The 27904-nt window shown below is 53.5% G+C and overlaps 6 protein-coding genes across 6 annotated transcripts; 4 read left to right on the top strand and 2 right to left on the bottom strand.

Moving 5' to 3' along the window:
• Positions 1-462: 462 nt before the first annotated feature.
• On the bottom strand, positions 463-4106 carry MRS44_005656 (uncharacterized protein; the record flags this gene model as incomplete). Its single annotated transcript, XM_065621480.1, has 2 exons — positions 463-3060; positions 3147-4106. 2 exons carry the CDS (start codon positions 4104-4106, stop codon positions 463-465), a joined length of 3558 nt encoding a protein of 1185 aa, XP_065477552.1.
• Positions 4107-4693: 587 nt separating this feature from the next.
• MRS44_005655 (uncharacterized protein) lies at positions 4694-7900 on the bottom strand (the record flags this gene model as incomplete). The annotated part of the gene is made up of 1 exon (XM_046274774.2): positions 4694-7900. One exon carries the CDS (start codon positions 7898-7900, stop codon positions 4694-4696), a length of 3207 nt encoding a protein of 1068 aa, XP_046140792.2.
• Positions 7901-9207: 1307 nt separating this feature from the next.
• Positions 9208-10215, top strand: MRS44_005654 (uncharacterized protein; the record flags this gene model as incomplete). The annotated part of the gene is made up of 1 exon (XM_046274775.2): positions 9208-10215. The coding sequence occupies one exon, from the start codon at positions 9208-9210 to the stop codon at positions 10213-10215; it is 1008 nt and encodes a 335-aa protein (XP_046140793.2).
• Positions 10216-10502: 287 nt separating this feature from the next.
• Positions 10503-11499, top strand: MRS44_005653 (uncharacterized protein; the record flags this gene model as incomplete). The annotated part of the gene is made up of 2 exons (XM_046270100.2): positions 10503-10602; positions 10649-11499. The coding sequence occupies 2 exons, from the start codon at positions 10503-10505 to the stop codon at positions 11497-11499; spliced, it is 951 nt and encodes a 316-aa protein (XP_046140794.2).
• A 1506-nt stretch (positions 11500-13005) lies between these two features.
• MRS44_005652 (uncharacterized protein) lies at positions 13006-15224 on the top strand (the record flags this gene model as incomplete). Its single annotated transcript, XM_046278165.2, has 2 exons — positions 13006-14077; positions 14125-15224. 2 exons carry the CDS (start codon positions 13006-13008, stop codon positions 15222-15224), a joined length of 2172 nt encoding a protein of 723 aa, XP_046140795.2.
• A 2891-nt stretch (positions 15225-18115) lies between these two features.
• On the top strand, positions 18116-21366 carry MRS44_005651 (uncharacterized protein; the record flags this gene model as incomplete). The annotated part of the gene is made up of 3 exons (XM_046270420.2): positions 18116-18460; positions 18553-21204; positions 21259-21366. The coding sequence occupies 3 exons, from the start codon at positions 18116-18118 to the stop codon at positions 21364-21366; spliced, it is 3105 nt and encodes a 1034-aa protein (XP_046140796.2).
• Positions 21367-27904: the final 6538 nt, after the last annotated feature.

Below are 27904 nucleotides of genomic sequence, written 5' to 3'. Positions count from 1 at the left end.
CCAAACCCAGAGAAAAGGCAATGGGTTATTGTGCCCGAAACCATCTATAGAGACCGACACATGTCCCAAAGACGCAGATCCACTCCCTTAGGTTCAATACCAGCGCATTGAGTTCATGTCGAAGGGTCTGGTGCTCCTCAGGGACTTCAAGGCTTGCATAATCCACCCCTATTGCGTTTCGCACGAGGTCTACCCAGTTTAGTTGATGGTTTCTCTGCGGCGCCCTTCGATCAAACCAGGAGGGTATATAGACACTACGAATGAACCCCAAATAGTCAAGTCTGTGTCCCAAGCCCCTGCTCCCTTTCGCAATTATTATACTAACATGTGGGAGACAATCTCTCAGATTCTCCCAGGTGCCTCCTTTCACGGCTCAACCTCACTATCCGCACATGATACCCAATGTTCAGACCCCCAGAGTCTAACTACCAGGGCAGAAGTCACATCGCTCTGTTACTTCACTCACGAGAAATTAGTCACTTTGCCACGCAATTTGTCGATCAGTTCCGTGTAGCCCCTGGTCTCTGCCACCGCCAACAACTCGCGTCCTGTCTCGGCGTCTTCCCACTTCGACATCCTGTCAACCATGTCCAGAGCAACAGCCGTGTAGCCGTGACTGGACGCGAGGAAGAATGGAGCTTGTTCATATTCTCCCTTTCGACAGTCGGGGCTGACGCCTCGCTTCAAGAGGTCTTCCATGATGGCCTTGTGTCCGCGCCTGGAGGCAGCCCACAATGCATTGTGACCCTCTTTGTCTGTCCTGTGAATATCGACAGTTCCATGACTGACCAGAAGCTTAACAATTCCCTTGTGCCCATTATCGGAAGCATAGTATAGAGGAGTTCGTTGCTTGTCGTCCGGCTGGTCCAGGTTGGCTCCACGCTCGTTCAAGGTCTTGAGATGGTGCTGAAACCCAAGTTCGGCAGCGTATGAGACTGCAGATCTCCCATTCTCGTCTCGACTGCTGAGATCAGCCTGAAGATCCAGAATATCCTTGGCAACTTCAGTCCAGTCATTGCGAACAGCGAGCGGCAAGGCTGGCTGCAGGGTATCGGAACGAAAGGCCTCTGCGCCGACCAAGCAGAGCCTGTACAGAGTCTCTGTTCGATCGCCATCCTTGAGGGCCTCCAAGAGTTTAGAATGGGCCTCTTTCTTTTCATTCTCGCCCTGCATCGTATATGCTTTCATTCTGGGGATGTGTGCAAGCTTTTGCGCAATTGCCCAGTAGCACTCCAAAATCTCCTTGACAACCGGGTCCCCCTGGGCTCGGCCACTGTAAGTGCGATGCATCCACACAACCAAGCCATCACTGACAAAGGGATAGCTCTTGATGCCCAACCGAGAATTTCTGAACGAAGTGCGATAGAATTCTCCCACAGCTCGCAAGGCTTGCGCAAACACTCTGCGTTCTTTCCCATCCAAGGGGCTGAATAGAGCGCAGTTCCACTTCAGGCATCGGATTGGATCGGGAGATCTAAGGCTCTCCCATCTCGTGTTGATGATCGCGTCCAGAAGGTCTTGGGGCGCCGACAGCAGAAGTCGTTCTCGCAGGGCTGGGATGATGCAGAGGAGCGCAGTTTCGCGAGAACCGAGACCATTCTCCGAGAAGGCATCCACCAAGTCATTGACCGTCGGATTTTCCAGATGTGCTCTACCACCTTTCACGACAACCTTCGTCTGGTCGATGGTCATGTAACGAGACAGTGACACGAGTAGTGTGGTCAAAAAGTCTTGGGAAACTACATTGAGCAGTGAGCCCTCGTTAGAACCGAGCTGGGATATCACTGCTCTGAACACGCCTCGATACCCTGGCTGAAGATCTCCCTGGACTGCATTCCAGCCACAGTACCTACCAAGAGGCACGCCTGGTGTCGCCCCTGGTGTCACCCCTGGTTGCACCCGGTAGAAGTGCATGTCAATTGACGGACGTTCAATAGTTGCGGCCCACAGCGACTTCACGCTGTACCAAGGCTGGCCTTCGAGTCGGAGATGCTGTTGGCTGAGATTGAGTGATGAGAGGGACCAGAAGCTCATTTCTGTATGGATATTTGCGGCATCATCATCCGAGTTTTCGTGGTTTGGGGTGAGTGAGACTATCCTTGACACAGGAATGAGGTCCAGCCTCTCCCTAGATGCAAGGCAATCGTCATTGAGAAGGGAATCATCAACTGATTCCCACATCCAGAGGCCCAGGAGCGCCTCTACCTCTACCGGATCAAGCTTCCACACAGGCCGCCCTCCCTCAAGCGATAGATGCAGGTTGACACCAAGCTCGGTTCGACGGTGCTCATCCATATGCTTGTTATAGGCTACCATTGGAATCGATATACGGCCTCTCTCCAACCTTTGTAATCTGGCGGACTTGGGCAAGTGTTTCTCAGCTACCTGGCAGATCGCTGCTGAGACCTGCCGGGCCTTGGAGCGGACTTTGACGGATTCGTCTTTCCACCTTTGACACCCAGAGGCTAGGACCTCATATGATGAGGCTTGGCCCGTCAGCCGCGCAAGGCGTTTTCGAATTGCGACGAGCCTGTGGAGGGAAAATTCATCCCCCTCCATTGGGCGAGAGTTCATCGAAGCTTGCGGTGGTCTGTATTCATAAGAACTCGAGTCGTCTCCAGATCCCTGGGTGCGGTGAGTGCGAGTTCTTCGGGAACTGCGAAATCTTTTGGCACAGCGTGTGTTCATGGTCCATTCCAGCTCCTGCGGCACCATCTGACGCGAAAGCCAGTCCAGCTCATATCCAGAAACTATGTCGAGCCGGTCAGCCAACTGATTTGACCCCTTACCAAGCCGATTCATCCTGAGGCATCCCCGAAGGATACTCATTGTGACACAGACGCCAAGCTGCGCAAGTGACACCCAAGCTTTCATACCGCGGAGGCCGATGAACTGAGCAACGTACCCAATCAGCACAGCCAAGACAGCAAAGTAGGTCCGCAGCTCAAAGGCATCGTTGAACTCTTTTCGGGAAGACGTCCAAACTTGCACCGGGTTTGCTGGATCCTCGACGTAGCCAAACGGGTCAAAACTTTGGTCCCCGATGACTTGTGGGCCAGGCTGTAGCCAAAACAGCCGTGACTTTGCATCTTGCGTAAGAGCCTCTTGAGGTCTTGTTCTTCTGCGCACTGGTCCATACGAGATACCAGTTGACGAGCTTTGGGAGGAGGAAGACCAGGCTCCAGTAGCAACGGAAGACGAGTCTTCTGAGGTGGTATCCGTCGAGTTAGGATCACACCGTCGAAAGCGGACCTCTTGCGTGGGTCTGGCCGATGAGGTATGCGCAACTCCACATGCCGAGGCACATGAGAACTGTTCCAGCAAATGAACATAACAGGCGCGTAGTTCTTCGAGGCCGGGGTGCGGCCTCCTTTGAGGTTCCATCCAAGAAACCAGACACCTACACCAGCGAGAGCCAGCACCCCAGTTTGAAGGAAGATTCCTACCACGGATATTGCAATGGAGACCCATTTCGCCCGTTTGAAGATGCCCACGTTGAGGGACAGGTTAGGACTTGGGGCAAGTTCCTCTGCCAATACCTGCTCTTTGGTTGATCGCTCGAGAACAGTGCCTTTGATTCTCTTCCAGCCAGTGGAGGAGCCAAATTCAGAAGCTCGCACGAAATAATCTCTTGATAGATCCAACGTGAAATCATCTGGATCAATCAAAGACCGGGGCCCTTCGGTGCCTTCCTGGGGGGTATACACGAGCTCGAGGACATTGGGGCGGCCCAGAACACGTGCGATACCGCCTCGGTTGAAGAGCTCGCACACATCTCGATTCGTAGAGGAGCACAGCTCAGCCTCTATCGTACCTTCGCTTTCTTGAGATTTGCCGATGAAAGCGCGAAGAGATGAGTGGCCACAGACACGGATCGTAGAGACCATTGCGGTTAGGATACCAATTGGGCCCATGGCAAAGATTAAATAGTCGAGGAAATAGGTACTCTCGCTGAGGTATTGCTTGGTCATGGCATCGCCGAACAAAACGAGAAGGGGGGCCAGGTCGGTGGCCAGGTCATTGGAGAAGTCGGAGAGCCCATCATCATCGTCGGCTCTAGCACCGGAGATGAAGGCCCAGAAGATATAAGGCGATCTTGGAACCATGGTTACAATGTTGATAAAGAATACCTGTGGAGGGATATTGAGGGAAAATTATGGTGGCAACGCTCAATGGGGCTGGCGGCATCAGGCAGGCAGAACGCCTTGCGGGTTTGATACGCAGCATGCAATTGGGCAGCAGGGGTGTGTTTGTCAATGGCAACCACTGAGGGTAGGTATTCTCTCCGGGGCCTCAATTTGAAGAAGCATTGCCTCAGCTGATTAGTCGAAGAAGTGATCATAGGCGCAGCTCGGTCTCGGCGCATTTGAACGTCGGGGCATTCGCACGGACAAGTTGAACGGATTGAATGGAAGTAGGTATGTCAAACGAGGACCAAAGTCAGTCAAACTTCTTAAGATACTGATCCTTCATATGCATCCTAATCACATAAGATCACTCTCAAGTTGAATCACGGAGTGACGTTCTTGGAGTTGGAGGAGGAAACATGAACAGTTGTTAAGTGCGAATCTTAAGAAAGATTAGGCTGTCACCCATACCATAGAGGCCGCGACGTGATACGGAACCCAACATTCATTGCTATGAATGCTAAAAACTAGAAACGCCATTCACCTCAATCATAACTGGTATCTGCTCAAGCATACTCATCATTCACCCAGTCCTCCTCATCGTCATCACCCTCAACAAACAACCCCCCATGCGCCTTTGCAATATGCGAATAAATCGTGTTATACTCCTTCTGCGCTCCGCAAGCATAACACCAGTGAGCACCACAAGGGCAGGTGATGTGGTCGCAGCCTCCAACCTTCTGCGTCACAACTCCGCAGCCAGGACACTCTCTCGAGGCCAGCTTCTTCTCCCCCTTGGCACAGTCGTCGCATCGCCAGTCGACCAGTTCGGGGGGAGCACCAGCGGCACATGCTCTCTCGACGTACTGCTTTGCGAAGCCACAGCCGGCGCACCAGGCGTAGACCCAAGAACCGGCGTCATCGACTGCCTTGCGCAGGTCGCCCAGGTGCGTGAGATCAAATGCTGCAACTGTCTTGGGAGCAGGGCGGCGTCGACAGAAGGGGCAAGAGAGAGCAGCGACGTTGATGGTACGTCCTCGGGCGTTGATGCCATACCAATCCTTGGAACAGCCGTTGCAGATGAGCTGGTCGCAGCCACTTCGACCACAAGCGCGCTTGAGGAAGTCCTTTCGGAAGTCAGAGAAGCAAAGACTGCAGACACCTGCTTCGGTGCGGCGTGAGAGGACCCAGCGCTGCAATGAAGCCTTGACCTCGTCCTGGTTCCGCACAAGCTTGCCAGCGATGGTAAGGGAGCTTGTGTCCTGCCCGGGAATGACCTCGACCTTCTCAGGGAGGTGAGCGAGGTCGCAGTGCGACGCAGTGTAGAACAGAGACCGTCCGTTGAAGGTCTCAGCGATGGCCTTATCATCGTTTCGCAAGATCCACTTGGTACCGTTCTCCTTAGCAAGGGCCTGAGCTGTAGTGTCCTGGCTGATGATGGTGACAACGTTGGAAGCGCAGGCCGAGCACTCAAACTTGGTCAGGTCCAGGTTCTTGGGACGATATTCCTCAGGCCAAATCACTCGGTTGAGACACTTGTGGCACTCAACCAGCGGAGCTGCACCCGCCGTCCCCTTTCCATCATTATGTCGGCAGTAGAAGCACTTGGGACGAACGCGAAGTGCCTTGGGGTTGTAGACGACGTACTGGGCTCGACACTCAGATCGACAGCACTCTACCCAGGTGCCCATAGACTTTTCATCGTGGTCCTTGCACACGTTCGCATTAACCCGGTCCTGAAAGTCCTCGCTACGGGTGCAGGCCTGGCACTGACACTTGGTTGCCCTAAGAGAGCAGAATCCACATACGCCTCGCTTGCTCATCATGGTGACTGAGCGAGGGAACTTGCAGGTCTTACAGATGACGACGGGGCCCAGAGCCACCTTGGTCATCTCGGGACGCCAACCAATCTTGGCCTGCAGGGTCGTCTTGAGGTTCATCTCGAGCATCTTGTAGTCGACCAAGGTCTTGAACAGCTTCCGGTCCGTCTCCTTCAGGATAACCGCCTCTGCGTTGGGGCGCTGCGTAGTTCCCTCAGACACTCGCTTCTCGTAGTCTCGGTCTGCATCAAGCAAGAGACCAAGGCATCCGGTATTCCATGTCTCAGGAATATCGATTGTGTTCCACTTGTCGGAGAAGGACATGAGCTCCTGGTCGGCCACCTCGCGTAGAGGAGCGATTCCCATCCGAAGAGCGAGTGCTGCAAGCACAGCGGCTGGACGCGAGGTGATCATGGTACCAGGAAGGACTGCGTGAAGCAAGATCTTCCAGAACTTGCGGTTATACTTGGGATCCGCGAGTGCCATAGGAATCCGAGGGACTTCGGCGGGATCGGCGGCCTTGATATGAGCAGGGAAGTTCTCCTTCTTGTCGACATAGTTGAGACGAGTCAAGACCTTGCCTAGTCGTCGGAGAATGCGGTAGTCGCAGGACCGTCCAATCTCGAGAAGTTCCGCTCGGGTGAACTCGTTCAGGGGACGGTTATCCTCGCCCTCACCGCTAGGAGCTGAAGTGAAATCCTCAGTTGGGTCCAGGTACACCAGAGGGAAGCGATCCTCCTCAGAAACAGCCGCAATCTGCTCCTGGATCTCGGCGGCATAGTTGTAAGACTCCTCCAACCAAGCCTTCATGCGCGCCTTTTCATTGGCATCCGCGATACGACTGACCTCGAGCCCAAACATGGTGATTAGCTCATCACGGTGTTCGCTGGTGCGATCATTGCAGACGGTTCGCCAGAGGGTGCCGAAGATGGGGTTGACCGAAACAGCCGACACGTTGGATGCGATGATGCGACGGAGCTGCTCCACAGCCAGCTTCTTGTAACCTTCGTCCTCGACGTAGCGCTTAGCAAAGTTGCGTACACTGGGACCTCGGGCCTTGAGGAGCGTGGGCATATCCTTGAGGGCGAGTGTAGTGTCCTTGATGTTGGTGGTGACTGGCTTCTTGGAGCAGTCTCGAGTATATCCGGTGACGTAATACTTGTCGAGCAACGAGCTCGTCTCGGACTTGGCCTTGTGAATGTCATCAGCGGCCAGGTAATGCTTGATGCTGCCGGCGACACTGGTGTCTCCCTCAACTGCCTTGCCCGCACCCATCCACGTCAGAAGAAATCCCAGGGTCAACCGCGAGATGTTTTCAGCCGTGATAGTCGCCGAGAAGAAGGCACCTCCGGTGACAGCAGACAGATACAGATAGGCGCTCCAGGAACTGGGGTTGCATTCGTTCAGGATGGAGAAGACGACGGCCTTCTTGGGCCCAGTTCTAAGCGTCGAAGCAGCCGATACCCAATCGGCAAAGAGGAAGCCCGTTCCACCATAGCTGTCCATCTTCTGCAGCACTGTCTTCTCCTTCTTGTAGTTTGATCCCTTTGTCGACGCGAAATGAGGAGGGGCGTCGGTGTAAAGGAGCATAACGGTCGTGGCGTCCTCTCGCATCTTCTGGTACGCCAGCGCAAGGCCAGTCTTGGTCGCTTCGGGCCAGTCACCACCGGAGTCAGCTACGATGCCTCGAGCCATGGAAAGGACCTCATCCTGGGAAACGATGTCGGGACCGGAGACGGCGCCGGAGGGAGAGCACCAGCCAGACCATTCGGTGAGTTCGCCGCCACAGTAGTCACGATAAGCAACGACACCAATGCGCTCGAAGCAGCCGGTGAGGGCGGATAAGCTGATGATCTCGGGAAGGGACTTGTTGAGGGCGTCGATGAATTCGCTCATAGATGCTGTAGCGTCAAGGACGACCAAAAGGTCGTGAGGACCACGAGTCTTGGCCATGGTTGATGATGATGATCTGGAGAGCAAGAGACTCCTCAACGGAGTGGCTGAAGGTCTTTATAGTCATCTTGACATTCACCTCGACCGCGCCTGCTCATTTCCACATCCTTTAGTCGGAAGGTGTTTGTTGCCGGTGACTCAGGCCGGTTTGAGCTTCCATCAAGTTGGCCGGTGAGTCGGAGGCCTTGGAGTGATGGAAGGTTTAAATGAGCCTCTGTGCTGCGCCTTTCACCAGTTCCCAAAGATCCATCCAATGCCCACCAAGGAAGCCTAAGCATCGACCCCACTAAACGGGAAACGTTCTAGGGGCCGTAAGGCTGAATGCTAATTTATTACAGTGGAGGCGACCCCAGATTGGCGTGGGAGATGGTTTCGTAGGGCAGATCGCTAGGCAATATCTTGACAGCATCAGCTCAAAGGGACTTTGGAAAGATAGGTGGCTTTTACCGCGTAGATCAGTTATTCACTTATGCAAAGATACATCTTAAGCCTCTTTGTTGGTGAGACTGATGTCAAATACTCTATCCCATGAACTCACTGATGGATGACATCCGGATGCACAGGGTAAGCTCAGCAATCATTCCACCCTCAGTTCATAAGATGCTTCATAGCTATTCACTCCAGATGATAGGCCTGAGGGAGGCCGATATCGGGAAAGTGAATCATCGCCGTTCTTTGTCAAGTGGTCAGCACCCAAAAGCTGGACGGATGGTGGGAAGGGTACCCGAGTAAACAGGGGTGCGGCTCAAGGACAAAGGCATAAACATTTGACCCCCAAAGGATGGATGCCTGCAGAAATGCAACAAAGTTGATGAAATAATCGGCAGAAGACTTATAAAATATCAGATTCTCTAATGATATTCCGCATTGCCATTTTTCTCAATCTACCTAGGATAGTGAGGTCATATCCTTTCGTTCATGCTAAATACGAAATATGGTCGCGTGCAGGTACCGTGTCTGCGTGTCCAGGTACAAAGGTAAGCTTCAAACTCAACTTCAACCAGCGAATCAATGTGGAAGTCGGGCAAATCTCCCCGGCTTACGAGACAACGCCGAGACGGGAGACAATAGGAGTGATGGAATCAATTCTTGGCTTGGAGCAGAGGTGATTGATTGTCAATATATATAATACGGACATTAATAATGAAGCTCTCTAAGCAACCTGTTCCACTTGTTCTGGTCACGCCCCGATTTGGACAAGTCAGAAGCCTTCCCAGATGGAGCCCGAGACTATTTAATCCAAGAGGTGTCGTCATGAATGGGATCTACCTTTGACATCAAGAGACGCAAAGAACCATCTACGCAACATGGGAGACCCCAAATTCTACGAGCTGAGCAAGGCTCAACTGGGCCAATACTTTGACCGCATCCGTTTGCCTCAAGAGTCTCGCGCTACCCTGGACAGAGATGTCTTGAAGTCGCTGTCTCCCACTGAGCAGTTGAAGGCTCTCCTCCTCCTCCAACGATTTCACCTGAGGAGCGTTCCCTTTGAGAACATCTCCCTGCACTACTCATGGCATCGTGTCATCAATGTCGAGCCAAAGTTCCTCTTTGACAAGATGGTGGTTCGGGGACGTGGCGGATACTGCATGGAGCAGAACACCTTGTTCAACACCATCTTGCTGAACCTCGGCTTCGACGCTTACATGGCTGGCTCGAGGGTATACAATCCTAACTTCGGAAGGTTCGGGGGATTTGATCACTGTGTCAATATCGTCACCGTACACGGGAACAAGTTCGTGGCGGACGTCGGCTTTGGCTCAAATGGCCCAATCTTCCCTCTCGGCATGGACGGTACCGAGGATGAGGTTGACCACCTGGGCCAGGCCAAGATGAGACTCAGACATGCTCCCATACCTCAGGCTTTGAATCAGGAAGCCAAGTTCTGGATTTACGAGCAGAAGCTGGAGCCTACGGCCAACTGGACGCCCATGTACTGCTTCACCGACGTCGAATTCCTCCCCGAGGACATCCAGATCATGAACCTCAAGCCGTCGACGACTCTGACAAGCATCTTTGTCCAGAGACTAATCGCAACACGGTTCGTGACCTCGGAGGATGTAGTCGTCGACGACAACGGTACACTAAAGGTGTTGAACACGGATCAATGCAGGAATGTTCCGCTGGATGGCCAGCTGATACTGGAGGGCAACACGGCCAAGCTGAGGCGCAACGGTGAGAAGGTATTTGAGAAGGTGCTCGAGTCTGAGGCTGCTCGGGTTGATTTCCTCCAGGCTGTTATTGGACATGGCAAGCTTGAGCTTAGTGAGGCGGAGAGGGAGGCAATCAAGGGGACTGCGGCGGCCATTCTTTAGATGAAGGCATGCTGCTTCAGCTACGATCATTCGTAGTGAAGCATAGATGGACGCGAATAGGTAAGGACAGTCAAGATTGTATAGCTAGGATGGTAATAGAGTGTCGGCTCTAGATCTCGGCATCCTTGCAACCCGCTCAAATGGTGCAATGCCTCGGCTCGGCTATCACCCCGAATGAAGTCGAGCAGCTGAAGTTCACCGGGGCCGGATGAGACGATAAATACAGCCAGACACCGCTTAATTGAGTTGCATATCGCATAGTCCATTACAAAGTGATATCTCTAAAAATGACAAAACAACCATCACTCGAGATAGACTCGCGGGTGACACAGCTCGATGCAACCACATTTGCAGCCACTCTCACCAAGCCATTCTGCGTCGGAACAGGTAAACGCCACTACTTATTTGACAGGCATAGCTCACACGTCAACAGTTCCTAACGGCGGCTATGTCGCGTCCATCTTTCTTCGTGTCGCAAGCGCGTATTTGACGCCCAGGAACCAGCCAGATCCCTTTGCGGGACATTGGCAGTTCCTCAACGCGACGCACGCTGGGCCAGCTGTCCTCGTCGTTGAGGAGGTCAAAACAGGCCGTGCCACGTCTGTGGTTCATGTTACACTCTATCAAGAGGGCCTCACTTCTGCCAGCCCATGGATTTCTGACAAGTCTAAGAAGATGGTTGTGGCGTACATCACCAATACGAGGCTTGAACTTGAAAAGGGCGTTACCTTACCGACGGGGTTCGAGATCAAGGAGCCCCCTCCGCCTGTGGATTTGGAGAGGCTCTCAACTAATGGAGATCCAAACTGGAAAAAGTTACAACTCGTGATTATGGACTTTTTACGCATCTTTGACAATGTGGAGCTCTACACGCCCAAGAAACAGAGTCCACTCCTGGCTACGTACGACCTGTGGATGCGCATGGCCAGCGGTGAGCGCTTCACAACCTCATCTCTAGGCTACGTCGCCGACACAGGACCGCCACTCCTCGTCGAGACGTTCCGACCGACGGATCCAGACGCACCAATCCCCGAAGGAGGATTCGCGTTTGACAAGAAATTCTGGTATCCGACCGTCACCATGAGCCTCGAGGTGAAGAAGGCGCTTCCAAAGGAGGGCGAGGAGTGGCTGAGGATCCGCGTGGCTGCCAAGTCGGTGCGGAACGGGAGATACGACGCCGAGGTGGTCATCTTTGATAGAGCGGGGGATGTCGTGGCGCTGAGCAATCATGTTGCCTTGGCGGTTGATGGGGAGCGGAACTTTGGGCGGAGCGGCAAGTTGTAGACACATGCATTGCGTGTTGAGGCCATCTCTAGGCATCAGCTGCAGATGAGGGTGTGTGAATTGGCTCACCGAGTCTGTGAAGTCTGCCTGGTTTAGACGTGAAAGGGGAAGTTAAGCTTACATTTGGCACAAGATAAGAAAGATCTCGGAGAGGAGCTGAGACATTCGCTTCAGTTACTCCATCAAAGCTAGGCAAACATTGCTGAGCCACAATGTCAATACGCGGCACAAAACATCCATTCAGAAAGAAGAGGGCCACTGATAAAGACCTGTCCTGTTTGTTGAAGATGGCCTCCATGGATGCACGCTTGCCGCCGTTGCATTGGGGGCCAGACAGGGGCCTACAGAAGCGAGGAAGAGGTTCCTTGTCTTTGGGAGATGAAAGTGGCAGAGAATTTCCCATCTTTTTGGCTTGAGTGTGGTACTTGCTGAGAGGCTGAAAGGGCTTACTCTTGGCGACAAGTCATGTTGCAAAGGTGTTGTAACGATGGAGTGCCTTAGGGATCACGCTGGGTAAAAGAGTTCGTCCATCACAAAGGCGATCATCTCGCGAGTCATACATTCACCAATAAACAAACCCTGCATGACCTGATCCTTAACCCGTTTGTTAAGAGGCATCATCCATGATCGCGTTCACCAAAAGTCGTCTATCGTTGGTGGACCACTCGGGCGCTGTGGCTGAGGTGCTGCTTGACTTAGCGCCCGAGCCCCGCGTCCACTGATGGAATGGATCCGTTCCAGGGCCAAACCGCTAAACTTTGGCGCATTGGATAAGGATGCTCCCGCTGCGACGTCATCCCGTCGGGTCACGAACGTGTTCAGGTCAAAGGTTTCATCCCTTGGTCAATTCAACTGCAACTTTCATCTCGCCTTACCACGGCCGTGATGCCTCTTCTGCCTTCTTCATCCTCGACCTCCGACTCCTCCTGCAGCTTTGGACCCCAATATGATGCTCCGCCTCCCTGCACCTTCGACCCCGTGCGGCCCGTTTGCGAACCAGGGCAGCACACAGCTGGAGCCCAATTAGCCTGTCGATCCAATAACGCCCTGGGTCATCTTGAGCCTTGTGGCGCTTCTCTGGCACCCCCTGTTCCGTTCAGCGGGCCGTGTCCTGGGAAGCTGGGGGACCTGGAGAATTGGATGTTCAAACGAGGCTCTGCGCTCTTCTCTCTTTTCCGTTGATCTCTGGAGCCCTCCTGACTCTACTTTTTTCTGCTGCTGCTGCATGATGGCTTGGCCTTGATTGATATTCAGCAGGTCTCGCTCTTGGTACTGCTCTGCGATTGCTGTGCCATCGCGACGACTGCTTCACGAATCGTTTTTCCCTATCGTCGCGGTTTGACCCTTTTGCTCCTCGATTTGCGCCTCGAGATCGGACCTCCCATTGTCGACCGTTGGAGCTGTAGTATACGTCCCCAGATCGTCAGCAGCACCCTCCCGACCCCTAAACGTGTCGTGCATTGCCAGAAGCCTCGATATCGAACCAGACCTGCGAATACCTACACCATGGCGTCCAAAACCAACGACGACCCCGAGGTCATCGTGGCCATCGTGGCTCTGATCGTCTCCCTGGTCGCTCTGGTAGCGACCTTCATGCAGGTCATGCAACAATACTACGCCTCTGCTGCCGGATACTCTCAATGCAATGAAAAGGTCATGGGGAAATGGGCCCTGAGCAAGTCCCGTCGCTTCTCCTGGGACGAGCTCCGCTTCGAGGTCGAATTCGAGGCCCCTGTCATCTTTGTCTCCCCTCCAGACAACAAGCATGGTCCTATCCTCGGTGCCGAGATTTACTTCCTCGATGGAACCGAACAGAGTCTCGAAAACACTTGGTCAGAGCTGGATATCAACGAGCGGAACGAATATGCCCAAAAGACACCCAGAGAACGCGTTCACACTGCCGATAATGAGCGTGCTTCCTGGACATTGCTCCTCAGCGCCGTACAGCGCATGGAACATGAGTCGGAAAAGTGGCAGAAGAGCCAGTACGACGAGATGAAGAAGAAGATCGGACCTCCGACTGACCAGACGCCGCTGAACAACCTCGCCGAGAACCCTCCCACCTTGAAAGATGCCCATACATTAACAGTGGCTCTTCAGCGTAAACGCAAGAGCTGGGATACGATGCCCTCTACCATTGCTCGTCCGTACGCTACAACTACCATGTGCCATCTGGTCGAGATGGTTGCTGCTCTGGGCATCTACTGGAAAGAGTTTGACCGGAAGCGCGACCGTTACCGTGCTGAGGGCAATGGCTTCATGGTCCTGGGAGAAAAGGTGGCCGACCTTGGCTTGATGTTCAACTTTAGCATCTACGGCAGGAGTCGCTTCGAAGCCAACCGAGTGATCCCAGTCGATGAGGTCAAGGAGCTCTGCTTTGGTTATGTGTCCACCATCTACAGTGTGACGCTGGATAAGCGACGTCTACGGTTTCCTGAAGACGACCCTGAGAACTTAGCTTTCCTTCAATTGGCAACTCAGGCGGAGATTTCTCAGACTCTGGTTCGCATTGGATGCAACAACAATGCTGTTCGGGCGTTCAAGGATCCTGAGAAGCATACTTCGCATTTGTTCCCTGGTAAGTCATGGTGCCCATCACAGATGACCCCTTCTAACAGAGTTCAGTGTCATTCGAGATTCTGGGCATGTTGAGCCGCACGTTTCATATCAAGGACACCATGTACACTCATATCCCGAACCCGACACCGGATCGCTGGGATAAGCGTTCAGTGTCACTCATCAAGGTGATGGAGGCATATCGGGACCTGGTCCCTGAAGGATTGCCTATAGTACACCGGAATATGAATCTCATCGAGAGAATTAGGCAACACACTGAAAACATTCTGGAACTCCACAAGGACCAGGACCTCAGGAAGAAGATGTGCTTGCTCAAGGCACTTCACGAAGCTATCGACGAGTGCGACCGTGTACTGACAGCCAAGGAGACTGACGCCATGACACCGCCGCCAGAGCTTCAATTAGGGAAGGCAGGCCACGAGACGGAGGTGCAGACGGCACGTCGAGAAATTGTTCAAGATGTTCTGCGGTCTCACATCCAAGAGGTGCTCCGTCTTCTCAACGGTGATGACCGCTCAGACAACTCTTCTCTACATGCCGATTGGAGCCCCTTGGTTCAAGGCTCGCGACGGGACGGACAACCCAGAGTCACACCCAACGGGTTTGAGGACATGCACGAAGCCAGCCCGGATGAGCGACAGCACATTTTCATGGAAGTCTACTTTTACGTCATCCGTCCCAGCGTCATCAGCCGGGCAACACGATCAACGGACCACCGAAGGGCGAGTCTCGTCGCTCCTCCCGCGGGAGCTCCTCCAGGATACGGCTTCCGGAGACAAGGCACCGGACAAACCCTGGCGAGCAGCATCCGCGGCACTGAGCGGGGGCCCTCTCCGACGCGGCCGGTTGCGCCGCCACAAACGGTCAACGAGGTACCGCCGCCGCTGACCACATCCATCCCGAACGGACGGTCGTCCCTGGCAGAGAGGCCCCGCAGCGCTGCGGGTGACTCTGTGGCGTTGACCGAGGACCATGAGAAGCAGAGCCTCCTCCCGTTGAGCATCCAGGAGGTGTCACATGACGACGTGTGGTGCACGCTCATGTTCCGGATGATTTGCTGGTTGATGCTGCACGACTTTAACAAGCTCGACGTGCAGGTGAGCAAGGGGGAACTGCTGGGGAGTCGAATGCCGGTTTATATCTCATGAGGCATGGTTGCATCTTGGGTGGGTTGGAATTGGGAGCGCATTTGTTTAGGATATTGGATACCATATAGAGCATTTGGCATGATGGGATGGGTGTAGATGTCATTGGGTACAGAATGTGTTTGGCAAAAGCGATGTTTTACTGGCATAGTGTCAACGGTATAAGTCAATGGTATTAATGGTCATTCTTGCGCGTGAATAGTCGTCCATCATGTCTCTGATGGCATCGTCATAACGTCAAGTCGGGATGAAAGATGTGGGGTACACTGCGTGGACACGCCTTGATGGCAAGTCACTCTTTGATGGCATGTCTGTAATTATTCCGGTTGATCATCACGGTATAAGCAAGCCTAGGTCACACTCCAAAGGATTAAATTGCCTGACCATCTTCACATCAAAGAACTTCACTCCATCGGGCCACGCGCAACGGCACTCGCCAAAAGAATGGATGGTCCGGTGCGGCAACTCGGTTCCGCCGACGGCATGCCTGTTCTGGGCATGATGATGATGCTGACTAACCCATGATGAGGGCACGTGAGGAGGCGAAAAAGAAATTCAAGCAGACGACAGGCCATGTGGCGGAGAAGCGGCCAAATCGGTTGCGGCCGAAGACGGGCGCCGATCCGGACCGGGTTATTCCCGAGGTATTCTGGTAACGGAAAATGGCCAGCGGGAGAGGGCACGGGATGCTTTTCTAAGGGGAACAAGATTCACTTGAGATAATCGGTTCTCGGTGAGACAGAATGGGTTATTGGCCGAGGAACGAGACGAACCAGGGAGCGTCGGACCAGAGCCCTGGAAAGAGCCCTACCAGGCCGGGTCTCCATCATGGGACAAAAGCGAGGGTTGACAGGCCAGGAGGCGGTTTCAGGTTCGTGCAATGTCGATCTGTTGACATTCTCTCCCTCGTCGAATAAATGACAGCAAATCGATTTTTGCAATTACAGTCTCGCTGAGCTGAGCGCGTCGATTGAGGCTCCCTGTTCCCATCTCCAATCCCCACAGACAAGCCTCCTGTGTCTTAATATAAACCCCCCTCCCCGGATTCAGAACGGCACTGCGCCCCGCCGCCGACCCGGATACGGGGGACTGGTGAAACTCGGAGGGGGTCACGTGAAGGGGCAGTGTAATCAAGTTCCGAATTTACCTATTTTGCAAGAGGAAAAGGAAGAGAGATCTTGAGACTCGTCGTGGTCTAAATCGGGACAAGCCACAGTCAAAGAAAAGCGGCGCTGCCGAAGAGAGCACAGAGCACTCTCTAAACGGAGATTTCCATCTCAAAGGGGAGAAATGAATGCATGCGAAGCCTCATTTGTGAGGAAGAAAAAAAAACGATAATTTCCCTCTTTGGAAGAACAAAGATCCATTCAATTTGTTCTACGGAAGAATTCAAAATTCTAAGAACAGGTTTCTGATCGACAAAGACTCAGCCACTTGCAGCCACAAAATATCCCCGTCTGGAATCGAGGGTTTGAAGCTGACTAACCCCAAATCAATCCCCCCGGCCAAGTTACTTCCAAGGAATCGAGTCTCGGCCGTAGCCGTATCGTAGCCTTAACCGAGCCCCAGGTCGGGCTTCTTACGAAGCAAATGCCCAGGCTTGGTGCGTCTTGTTGGCCGAACCCTGTCGCGTCTTCCTTCTCCTGCATCAGAGACTGGACCGCGTATTGGTAGAAAAAAACGACAGGCCACTGTCATTGAGTAAAAGGCCCTGCTGCGTGCGAGTCGGCAGCCCGTAGAGAAAAAGTTGGTGGGCACTTCCTTGAATTGTACCAGTACCTCTTCTGCCCAGGAAAACCCCTTGGAAGACGTGCGGAGCAGCATGGCCACTGCCAGTGCCAGTACAGTGGACTCTCGGCCCCCTTCCCTGAATGCAGCTGCACTCCCAGCCAATGGCGTCCCCGTAGCGTCAGGCTAGACCCTGTGAAAGAACCGCCTCTCAGAGGGGAATGGGAATGCGGTGCTTGTTGTACCCTCCCTGCGCTAGACCTACCGCGGCCTAGCCCCACGCCTCCCAGTGCCAGTTCCACCAAGCAAACCCACATCGACCAGAGACCCAGAGAGAGACCAACTCCTCCGTCACATCAGCCTGCACCACCAGATCTTCCCTCTCACCAAAGCCTCGTTCTGTCAGCAACTCACGAACCCACTCGGACAGGACAGGACAGACAGAAATTGGGTTGGTCCTTCGTGGTTTCTCTTGTCGTTTTCTTCTCCCCTTTTTTCTTTCTTTCCCCTTCTTCTCCTGCCTTACCGAACCGCTCCCTTGTTCTGCTCGCCCTTGCCCTTCTCTCTCCTCCCCCAGCCTTTCGCGCACGCAACCCAACGCACGCGTGTGACGAGCCCGTCTCCAACCCTTCCCTCGACCGTTCTCCCTACGATCTTCTCCATCGGCTTCGATATCCCCGGTTCCACATCTTGATCGTGTGGTCCCCTTCTTCGCCCCCCGGGCCCCGAGGCCTGCTTACATCTCCGGAGCCTTCCAGCGTCGACATCGTGGTCGATATCTGGCTTGCCCCCCGGTTTCTAAAGAGGCTTCTTCGTCCCTCGCGCATTTTGGGGTCTTCTCGATCCCATATTCCGGTTATAGTCGACGTGTTCGATATCGGTCGCATTTCACGGTACATATTCGATCGTCGGCCCGTGTGAGACGCTCCGTTGGTCGGCCATTCATTGCCATCCTACCACTGGCAACCTGACACATACAAGTACGCACCTCCACGCTGCACGGCAAACGTTTTGGATCTTCCCGGGTCTTCTTCATCGTCCAAGCTTGTCGATTTTGACGATAGTTCATTCACTTACCCTTTCTGTCCATCTAGGCACGTTGCCGAGCCGCGTACTCGACAACCCGATCGTGCCAGTCACGACAAACATCTGCACAAACACGAACCATGACACCCTCACCATCAAGCCAGGCCCTCGAGCCTCGGCATCCTAAACCTACGCAAACAGTCTCGGTGAACATCTCGGAAGGCTCCCAGAACCGCTCTCGTCGCTTCCAGCTCGAAGTGAGCGAGTGCGTCGAGACAAAGACCGTTACAACCACGACTCGCCTCACCCGAAAGTTCCCCCACGTATTTGTTCGCGATCCCGTCCCTCTCGAGAATCTCGATACCAAGGAATACCCGCTCGCCATGAAGCCCACACCTCCCGAGCTGATTCAGTTCTCGTACAACATGCCTGGAACGAATGAGATCGAAGATGACGACGAAGAGGAGCGGTCTATAGGCCAGCAGGTACGTTTTGCGATGCCCTACTTCATTTGGACGGTGGCTTGCCTGGAAAATGGAATAACCTCACCACAGAGTGCGCCACTAACACTTTGCAGATGACGCGGTATACCAACGAACGATATGCTCCAAGCCTCAAGGCTGAGTCCCCTCAAGAGAACCTTCCCCTCACCCGGATACCCAAGCATCGATCCCAGTCCCCATCAGAAGGCTACCCTCGCCGTGCTCGTGCATCTCGGACAAGTCCCATCGAATCTCCCGATTCTTCGGCTCCAACTTCGAACCCTTCTCCACGACCCGCCCGATCCACCCAGCTCAACGCCGTGTCGGATAAGCTCCGACGCTCCATCGCCCACAGCTCCAGCCGCCGTGATCCGACAGAAAGATTACCCCGGGGCTCCTCAGGCTTCCTGGCCACTCCCGATACATCAGAAGTCGTTGGAGCAGCTGATCGGTCAGCTCGAAGACGATCGCTTCATCTCGAACGACATCACTCACCTGAGGCTTCGTCGTCCGCACAAAGCCCTCACTACGAGGCCACCAGTCCTGTAGAGAGCGACTCCCACACAGTCTTCAGCAGCAATGTGGCCACCCCACCGATTACTGATGCCGACGCTGAGCCTTTCGCCGACGTCGATGGATCTCTCCACCAGCCGCTAAGACCATTCAACCCCCGGCCGAGCATCGACGTTGTTACCGCTCAGGATGCCAGTCTCCCTAGTCCTAGATTGTCTCCGACACTTGCAGCCGCTCAGCTACACACCGCCGACCAAGACGAGGAAGACCCCCAGTCCAGCTTCCAGACCTCCCACACGGACCCGTCCACCTGGGTCGATGAATCACAGTTGACCGAGGACGGTGCTTCGACAGCCCTGGTCCGCGCTGGCCAATCTCATGACAGCTATGCCCTTGCCCGAACCGATTCGTCTGGCCAACCTCTTGTGGTCGACACGCAAACCCTGCTGGAGGCTTTCGATTCGATGAAGACGGAGATGAAGACCTTCATGATGTACCAGTTCCTTCGCCGCTGCCCTCGACCTACCCTCCGAGTTGTTGCCAACGCTGTCAACCCTGCTCTGAAGTGCGACTTTCTTCGACAGCTGCCTCTGGAGCTTGGCTACACCGTCTTGTCCCACCTCGACCACCGCGATCTCTGCCGAGCCGCCCAGGTTTCCAAGCACTGGCGTAACATTGTTGACCGAAACGAAACTGGCTGGAAGGAGCTGTTTGACCGTGATGGCTACACTCTGCCTCCCGGTGAGCTTCAGAAGGCCATCCTTCAAGGCTGGGGCTGGCAGGATCCTGTTGGCGCTTCCGGCTACGAGAAGGACCTGAGCATGCGAAACCGACTGACTTCGACTGAGCACGAGCTCACTCGAAATCTCCGACAGGAAACAGCTTCCAAGTCGCGGGCTTCCAAGCGGAAGAGAGCTCTCAACACTTATTCGGCTGCCGAGAGATCCAAGCGACGCGCCAGCGCTCAGGAGGCAGTGACCCGTGACGACAAAGCCCAGCCTGAGGCCAAACAGCACAAGTCGGAGGGCCCTCTGTCTGCTGCTAATGCCGCAGCCGCCGCCGTGCCTGACCCCCAGCTTGGACTGCCCAGTCTCCGCGAGCTGCACCTCTTCAAGTCTTTGTACCGCCGTCACCACATGATCCGTAAGAGTTGGACCAGCGGCGAGGTGAAGCCCGGGCACGTCGCGTTCGCTGCTCACCCTCGTCACGTCATCACTTGCCTCCAGTTCGACGAGGACAAGATCATCACAGGTAGCGACGATACCCTCATTCACATCTACGACACCAAGACTGGCAAGCTCCGCAAGAAGCTGGAGGGCCACGAGGGTGGCGTCTGGGCCTTGCAGTACGAAGGCAACATGCTCGTTTCTGGTAGTACCGATCGATCTGTTCGCGTGTGGGATATTGAACGGGGGCTCTGTCAGCAGGTCTTCTATGGGCACACTAGCACTGTGCGTTGCCTGCAGATCCTGATGCCTACCGAGACGGGCAGAGATTCCAGCGGCAGCCCCATTATGCAGCCCGAGAAGCCTCTGATTATCACCGGCTCCCGAGACAGCCAACTTCGAGTCTGGCGTCTTCCAGAGGTCGGGTCTCGTCGATACATCCAAACCGGGCCCCCGGCTCACGAGTCGGACTGCCCCTACTTCATTCGCGTCCTCGCTGGCCACACTCACTCGGTTCGAGCCATCTCTGCTCATGGCGACACTCTCGTCAGTGGATCTTACGATAGCACCGTCCGCGTCTGGCGCATCAGCACTGGCGAGGCTCTTCACGTACTCCACGGACATTCTCAGAAGGTGTACTCGGTTGTCCTCGACCATGAACGCAACCGATGCATTTCCGGATCGATGGACTCTCTGGTCAAAATCTGGGATCTTGCTACAGGCGCCTGCCTGTACACACTTGAGGGGCATAGCTTGCTCGTCGGTCTACTTGATCTCCGAGATGAACGACTGGTGTCAGCGGCAGCGGACTCTACCCTTCGTATCTGGGATCCCGAGAATGGCAGGTGCCGTAATACTCTTATGGCACATACTGGGGCTATCACCTGTTTCCAGCACGATGGCCGCAAAGTTATTAGCGGCAGCGAGAAGACGGTCAAGATGTGGGACGTCCGAACTGGCGAGTGCGTCCAGGACCTGCTGAGCGATCTCAGCGGCGTCTGGCAGGTCAAGTTTGACGAGAGACGATGTGTGGCTGCTGTCCAGCGGGATCAGCTGACGTATGTCGAGGTATGTTTGAGTACACCAGATCCGCGTGATAGAAGAGTGACTAACATGATGCAGATCCTCGACTTTGGAGCTGTTCGAGATGGCAAGCCCCCGGAGGAACTTGGCAAGCGTATCCTGCTCAACGAGCCCGAGGTCCGAGCTATGATCGAGGATGAAACTTAGGGAGTGCTGCCAGGTTACCAACCGTGAGTGGTATTGAAGGCAGACAGGAAGGATTGCATGGATGGATGGATCCACGACAGTTGGGCCGCCGCATGCCATGGACGACTGACGAAACAAACAGCCTCTGGCGTTGATGGTGTCGCATAGTTTTACTTTACGCATACACACATGGTTACGAAGTGACTGCATGCATGGAAGGGCGGGTCGGCGTTTTTTGTTAAGGTTTTTGGGATTCATGGACGTGGGGGGATTTATATACCTTTTGTTATTATTTCCGAGGTTGCCAATGCCTTGTCAACGTTGATGGCTTGTCACAGAGGGAGGGATGAATGGATGCCATCACGTTATTCGTGTTGATGGGTCGATAAAGACAAAAGCCATGTTTTAGGAGCTTCAGTGGGAGAAGCAGGTTATCTTGGGAGTGAATAAAATTGTTATCTAAATATTAAGTCGTGATGTGAGTCTTGGTGTTGTGATGTTTCACTGTCGTCGAACATGTTCATCCACCACCATAATTGTCCTGGTTTCCCCTCCAGTGTGTCTACACAACGGTAAATCCTACCCTTGGCCGCTGCTTTCATGGAATCGTGATCTATATAGCCTCAGTCAACGTTCGCAGTTGGAGACTCGGCGTGACCCGGAAACTTGGGTTTGCAGCGCTTTTGCTGGCAACGTTTCGTTTTCCGTCTCAAAGATCGGTGCGTACTCTATATAGGGTGAATGGGGAATAATCCTATGGCAATTGGCAGAAGGAGAGCAGCCATAGTTGACGTCGGTACCCTTTCTGTCCTCTGGTAGCTAAGAGGCTCGGTGAAGAGATCCACAAGGGTGAACCATCCACACTATAGCTTTGATATAGATGGTGTAGTCCCGGTCTGCTTTTCACCAGGAGCTCGATGAGCTCTGATGCCAAGATATATATAGCTGTCCAACTCGTACTGGAGGTGGAATCTCCGCATGGCCTCCTGTTTACGATGGTTCTCTCGCTGGATACAGACGTGGTTGGACTAGGCGATCTGCTCCGTGGAATCTTTTCCGCAGAGGGAGCCCATTGTTTCCGACTTCTTTCTTTTGTATTGGAGCGCTTGTGGCTGCTGACGGTCGGGTGCTAAGAAATGAAGACGTCCAGATATATATAACTGTCCAGCTCGTGGTGTAGATGGAGCGTCTGCGTCGTCTCCCGGCTAGCTCGATTGGTACGCGCTGCTTGGCGGCCGAATATACTTCTTCCCCAGGAGGATGGGAAGCCCCCGGTGGCCTTTCGGACTCAACCTCAGCAGGGAAGAAGATCTGAGGCAAGAGGTCCCACTGTCTCATCGACGACTTGTTCCACCAGCTCTGGTGTCAAGGTATATAGCTGTCTAACTTGTGGCGGGGATTCTTCTTCCACCTTGTATCATTCGAAACGTCTTCGGATCCCGATCACGGCCTTGTCAAGAGACAGACCAGTATTGAGCCTATCGAGTGGCTTCCGTAATGCAGCGCCTCATGCATGGCACGTTTGAGGGTATCTGCCCACGCCGGCCATTTTACTCCCACATTAAGCCAGACCAGCCGTTGATGTCATACATGTCCATCAAGTACACCTCGTCGCTATAAGAACCGTCCCAACTCGTAGTGTCGTCATCGTTGTCTCAGTCTGGGTGTCGTCAGACTCGATCAGGTTAAACACAAGGTTGAAGTGCTGCACCTCAGCGGCGAAAGGGCGAAGGGCTTTGAGAACGTTTGTAGGGCGTGGAAATATATAAAGGTATGACCTGTCTCTGCTGCTCTCCTTTCAAGCTTTGGCATTCTCCATGGGTCGAGTAGCGTGTCCACAGTCCGGGTGGATGATAAAGCCCTGGTATGGATGTATGTCTGCCACCTACCCCGTGATACGCATCGCCTGGGGTTACCAAGGGATAGTCTAAATATATACATAATAAAGGATAAAAGTCTGAAAAGAGTTAGATGCACTTTAGACGCAAGTCTAATGAGAGCCAGATGACTTTAGGTTCTCGTCCATTTGGGGGGGAGGGGCCAAGTTCAAGTCTGACGGCAAACGGAGACCCGGGCAGCGTCTGTTCAGTTGATTCCGCAGGTAAGAAAAAAGGAGAGTAGAAACGGCGATGCGTTGTCGGTAAAACCCTCGTAATGAATGGAACCTCCGTCTGTCCAGATGCTCAACCTCATCCGCCAGGCGCCATGGATGGTCGCGGTGATACATCCCCCTCAAGAAGGACCGCTAAAACTCGGCATTATCTTGTCACCAGCTCCCTGGATTGCCGTGAGAGTGGTGGCAGAGCGACAGGATGTGCCACCAATGGATGTCTTGATCTTGTCCAAATTGACTTGCTCGGGCTTCTGGGATGTGTTGCTTGTCTGTCCAGGGCCGAACCCCACGCCGAATTGCGTTGATAGCAAGTGTCCTGGCCAGGCAGACACCCCATAAAACGAAAGACATTCTCAAGCATCCAAACAAGATGTGGTATCGCTGGGTAGGGCGGGTTATAGTCTATATCCTGGATGTCTCCCAGAACCACGCTCCTGGACTCGGGTCTGGCATGATGCAAGTGCGGAGATCGCCACAGCCTGCGTTCAACTGATATATACTCCGAGATTTGTTTTCGGATTTGTAGTCCGATGAAGCCATGCTCTCAGATCCTGTGCGGCGGATCAAGGCTGTGAGCGGCGGCGGCGGCTTCGAATTGATCATCCACTTGTTCCTCGAACAGAATGTATGAGGCGACATCATGTCCGAAGACGTGATGAACTCCTCTGAGGGGGTCGTTTCCTGCCAAACAATGCCAGGGCAACCCGAACGTGGATGATATATCACATCGCATCCTGATACACCATTGACGAAGTTGAGAATATCATGAGGATGATCCCCCGACCTGATCGGAAGGTCATCATCCGTCATGTTCACGGTTTTCGTTCTGTCTTGTATATATAACAAAGGCTCTTTTGTCCCTCTTTCTGTTCGTACTCCAAATGTCGCAACACAGCACCCACAAGACGATGACTCGAGTGTTCAAGAAAGAACTCGACACCAACCTCCGCTCAAAGCGCAGCATGATGGACCAGAGGTGCTGTCTGGTAGGGAACCGAGGCACCGCTTGTGCTGGCTTTTCTTCATGCTCCCAAGAAAAGGAGGACAAAGCCATGATGCAGGTCGGCCCAACAGGAACCCAGCTCTTGTTCAGGGGGTTAAAACTAACGCTCTTCCGTTCTGTTCTTGATCATCTCAACGGATCAACTGATTGAACAATCCGCAAGGTCGATGTTTGCACCCGTCTCTACCAAATACCCCAATAGTATACACAACAGGGCTGGGAGCTTATACTATATTCAAGGATGAGTTGACGCTTCATGGTCCCGACGACGTCTCATGTGGGAGTTGTGTGTGAAGCAGGCAGAAACGGCTGTATATAGTCGAGGCTCAACGATCTACTCTGCAGTTGCTGGGCGAGGCTGAATTTGACGCCGCCGATGAGCAGAGGGGTTTCTCGAGGCTGCACATTAAAAAAAACCGACTACGGGATTTCTCTGTTGATCTCGTTTCCATGCAGAGAGCGTTGTGAGGAAACCAAACCCGCATTGTCCCTGATTGTGGCAAGACTGGTGAGCAAGGAGTGCGCTTGAATCTGCCGGGCAGGACAGGCTCGTCAATCTCCCACATCTTATTCATGTTAATTGCGGCCGCTATCTTCCAAGACATTGAGATATATATATATGAAGGGCTGGGAGGTCCCCGAATTTGACTTCGGTGTCCTAGGGCTCCGAGGGTGTGACGAAAGAAGAGGTATACATAACAGCACGTCGCTCCTCGTGGTCTCAATCCGCTGTGGTAGACCTGCAGTTCCTGGAATTCGTGTGGGTCTTCTTCCAGATAAAAGGGAAAACTAGGGAAAAGAAGCAAAAAGGATGCTTTAGGGTTGTCTCCCGTGTCTGCATGGTTTGTTTCTCAATAGTGCCATCAGGTCATGGCTGTCCGGCCAGGGGAATAGACTGTGCTGCTAGTCAAAGGTCCCAGGGCTGGTCTTGATAGAATAGGTATATCAGGCAATGAACTGGGAACAAAGTGTGATAAACCAGGGTTGTCCCAGACTCTGTCCGCGAAGACAAGGCACCAGCGCCAAGATGACGTCTATCACCCGCAGTGGATGTCCGATGCCGCAGTTGTATAAGACTGGGGCTCAAAAAGCTGCAAGGAGTTGCTAGTACTTGAACCAGATCTGTTAAGGGTCGAAGGTGCCTTGTATGTGGCAGTCTGTGTAACCATCTCGGACCTCCGTCTTGGGTAGAAGCGAATGACAAGGCACCAGCAGAGGCACCGAAGATATATAGTTGTAGATGTAAAGACGCGCATCCAGAGCCACGAGATAGGTTTTCTGGGCTTTCTCCACGTCATGACGACCGGGTTATGGTCCAGGTCGGTAGATCTTCCTCGCCGCTGTCTAGCAAATGGGTTGCTTCTGTCGAGAGTGGTATATAGCAAGTAAATCGGGGGAGTCACGACAGCGCCAAGGACTGGACAGGTCTTTTGTTGTCCAGTTTTCTGACAGGAGCAAGCTCGCAATCGGTTGGCAAGCTCAGACTCAATCAATATGGCGACGCTCGCAAAGACGTCATGGGTCCCAGACTCAAGGTCTTTGGCCGGGTGAGGCGCGGTTGCACTGCGAAAGATGGCAAGGACGACGTCTCATCGGTTATCATGTGTTGGTAGACTTGTCGGGTCCCTTTCTCGCTGGTCGTACGATTAGGCCGAGTTGCCTTTCCAGTGTTGCCTCGTGGGACTGAGAGTCGGCAGTATACATAAAAAGATGTGACAGCCAGAGCTCTCGGCTCGTTGACTTGGGGTTGGCATGAATGTTGCACAAAAGTATCTCCTTGCACTCCATCTCTGCCTTGCTTCTTCGTAATTCGTTGTCGCCCATCTATCCTGTTCACCAGGTTGCCAATGAGATGGCCTGATCCGACGCGAAAAAGGAGTCGTGCGTTATATATAGGTAGGCCGATCAAGAGTGGCTGCTTGTGACCGACTCGGGGCGGTCAAAAGGGAGGCCAGAGAGAAGAAAAGGGGGCATAAACTAGGAGGACTCCAGAAGTGGTACGAGCGTTTGACTATCCACACGGCGCCGCAGCAACTGTCCAGATCATGTGCTGACTGAGGAATCTTCTCTCGGGCGTCGGAGAAGACTTGTTCATGATTCAGGCGACGTGTAGAGCAGGCACCATGTGTCCCACAGGCCGGACGGAAGACTATCAAGATTCAACCGGCCAGGACCGAATTTGATCAGGGTATATATCGTCAGCCCGCAAGACCGGAGGCGAACTTGCGATCGGGGAGAGGAGGTATATATGAGTGGTTGCTGCTTTGGGATCTGTGGATCGACCAAGGATGGTTTGAAGCAAGGTTAGAGAGTAAGTCGACTTGGTGGTTTGATGATGAAGGGGGGTGTGCAAGGTTGGATTGGATCCAACTGCGATAAGGCCCGAGCCACGTCGATCTCGACCCAGATGTAAGATCAGGCAGTAAGATCCGGGGCCATTGACCCCGAGGGTCCCAAAGACGGCTGTATTCCTTAAACACCTAATCCGCCAAGTCATTGGGTCTCGTTGTAGATAGAGTATATAGAAAAGAGAAGACAACCACGACCACCGAGGTTACGTCTCGCTTGTCCTAACGGTCGAACCATCCGTCGTTTCGTCATTTTTCGTTTCGAATATCTTTCCAGTAACTTCCTTGATCTCTGCCTCGGATCCGTCGAGCGTCATCGTTCTCGGGTTCGGTCTGGCTATCATCAGGCTTGTGCTGGCAACGCGTCTGTACCTTGAACGAAAGAAACAAATCCCGAGGCGTTCAAGGTTTGAATTACAGCGAGACTTGGCTCAGCGGTGATGGTATATAGGGAATAGGGCACAAAACTGATGATGGGTAAAGAGTGAAACAACAGGGCTCCCATGGAACCAGAAGCGCGCATGAGCGACCAAAATCCCTGCGAAAAGGTCCAGTGAGCAACTAACTACAAGGTAACTTTGGAGCGGGAGGGCACCTACCAGGCCAACCAACGAGGCTTGACTCTTTGCGAAAGGTATATATAGACGGGATGCCGGAGAGAAGGGGGGACAATGGTCGTACATCGGTAAGTGAATTGCATCGTGGCTTATAGCTTCAGGTTGTATCTCTTCATCGTCGTCCTGTATCATCGAGTAAGCCATGGTAATTCAATCTTCAGACGATATTACTACTCACCAATTCTTTGATCTGAGATTGCCCGGACTTTTGCTCATCATGGCTGTGGATACGGTGAGCAGGAGGAAATGTTCCTGCGTCGCCCAACTTGCGGTCACCCCAAGTGATCTGGGGATGGTCATGGGCTAAGTCAAAGATCAGTGAGCGACTACAAGGTGATCCTGTAGAGGGAGGGCACCTACCATTTCTTCTAGGCATCGGCCAGATCTCAGGTCTTCGTCGGTCTCATAGTCACGGTCGCCCCCCTTGGTTGAGTGTCGAGAAGTGCTTCGATGACACTATGATACCCACACTTCTCGC

The sequence above is a fragment of the Fusarium solani genome, assembly GCF_023522795.1.
Source record: "Fusarium solani strain SB1 chromosome Unknown bctg00000003_1, whole genome shotgun sequence".
Taxonomy (NCBI): domain Eukaryota; kingdom Fungi; phylum Ascomycota; class Sordariomycetes; order Hypocreales; family Nectriaceae; genus Fusarium; species Fusarium solani.
Note: the sequence above shows the minus strand (reverse complement) of the source record. Positions and strands in the feature narration are given on the sequence as shown.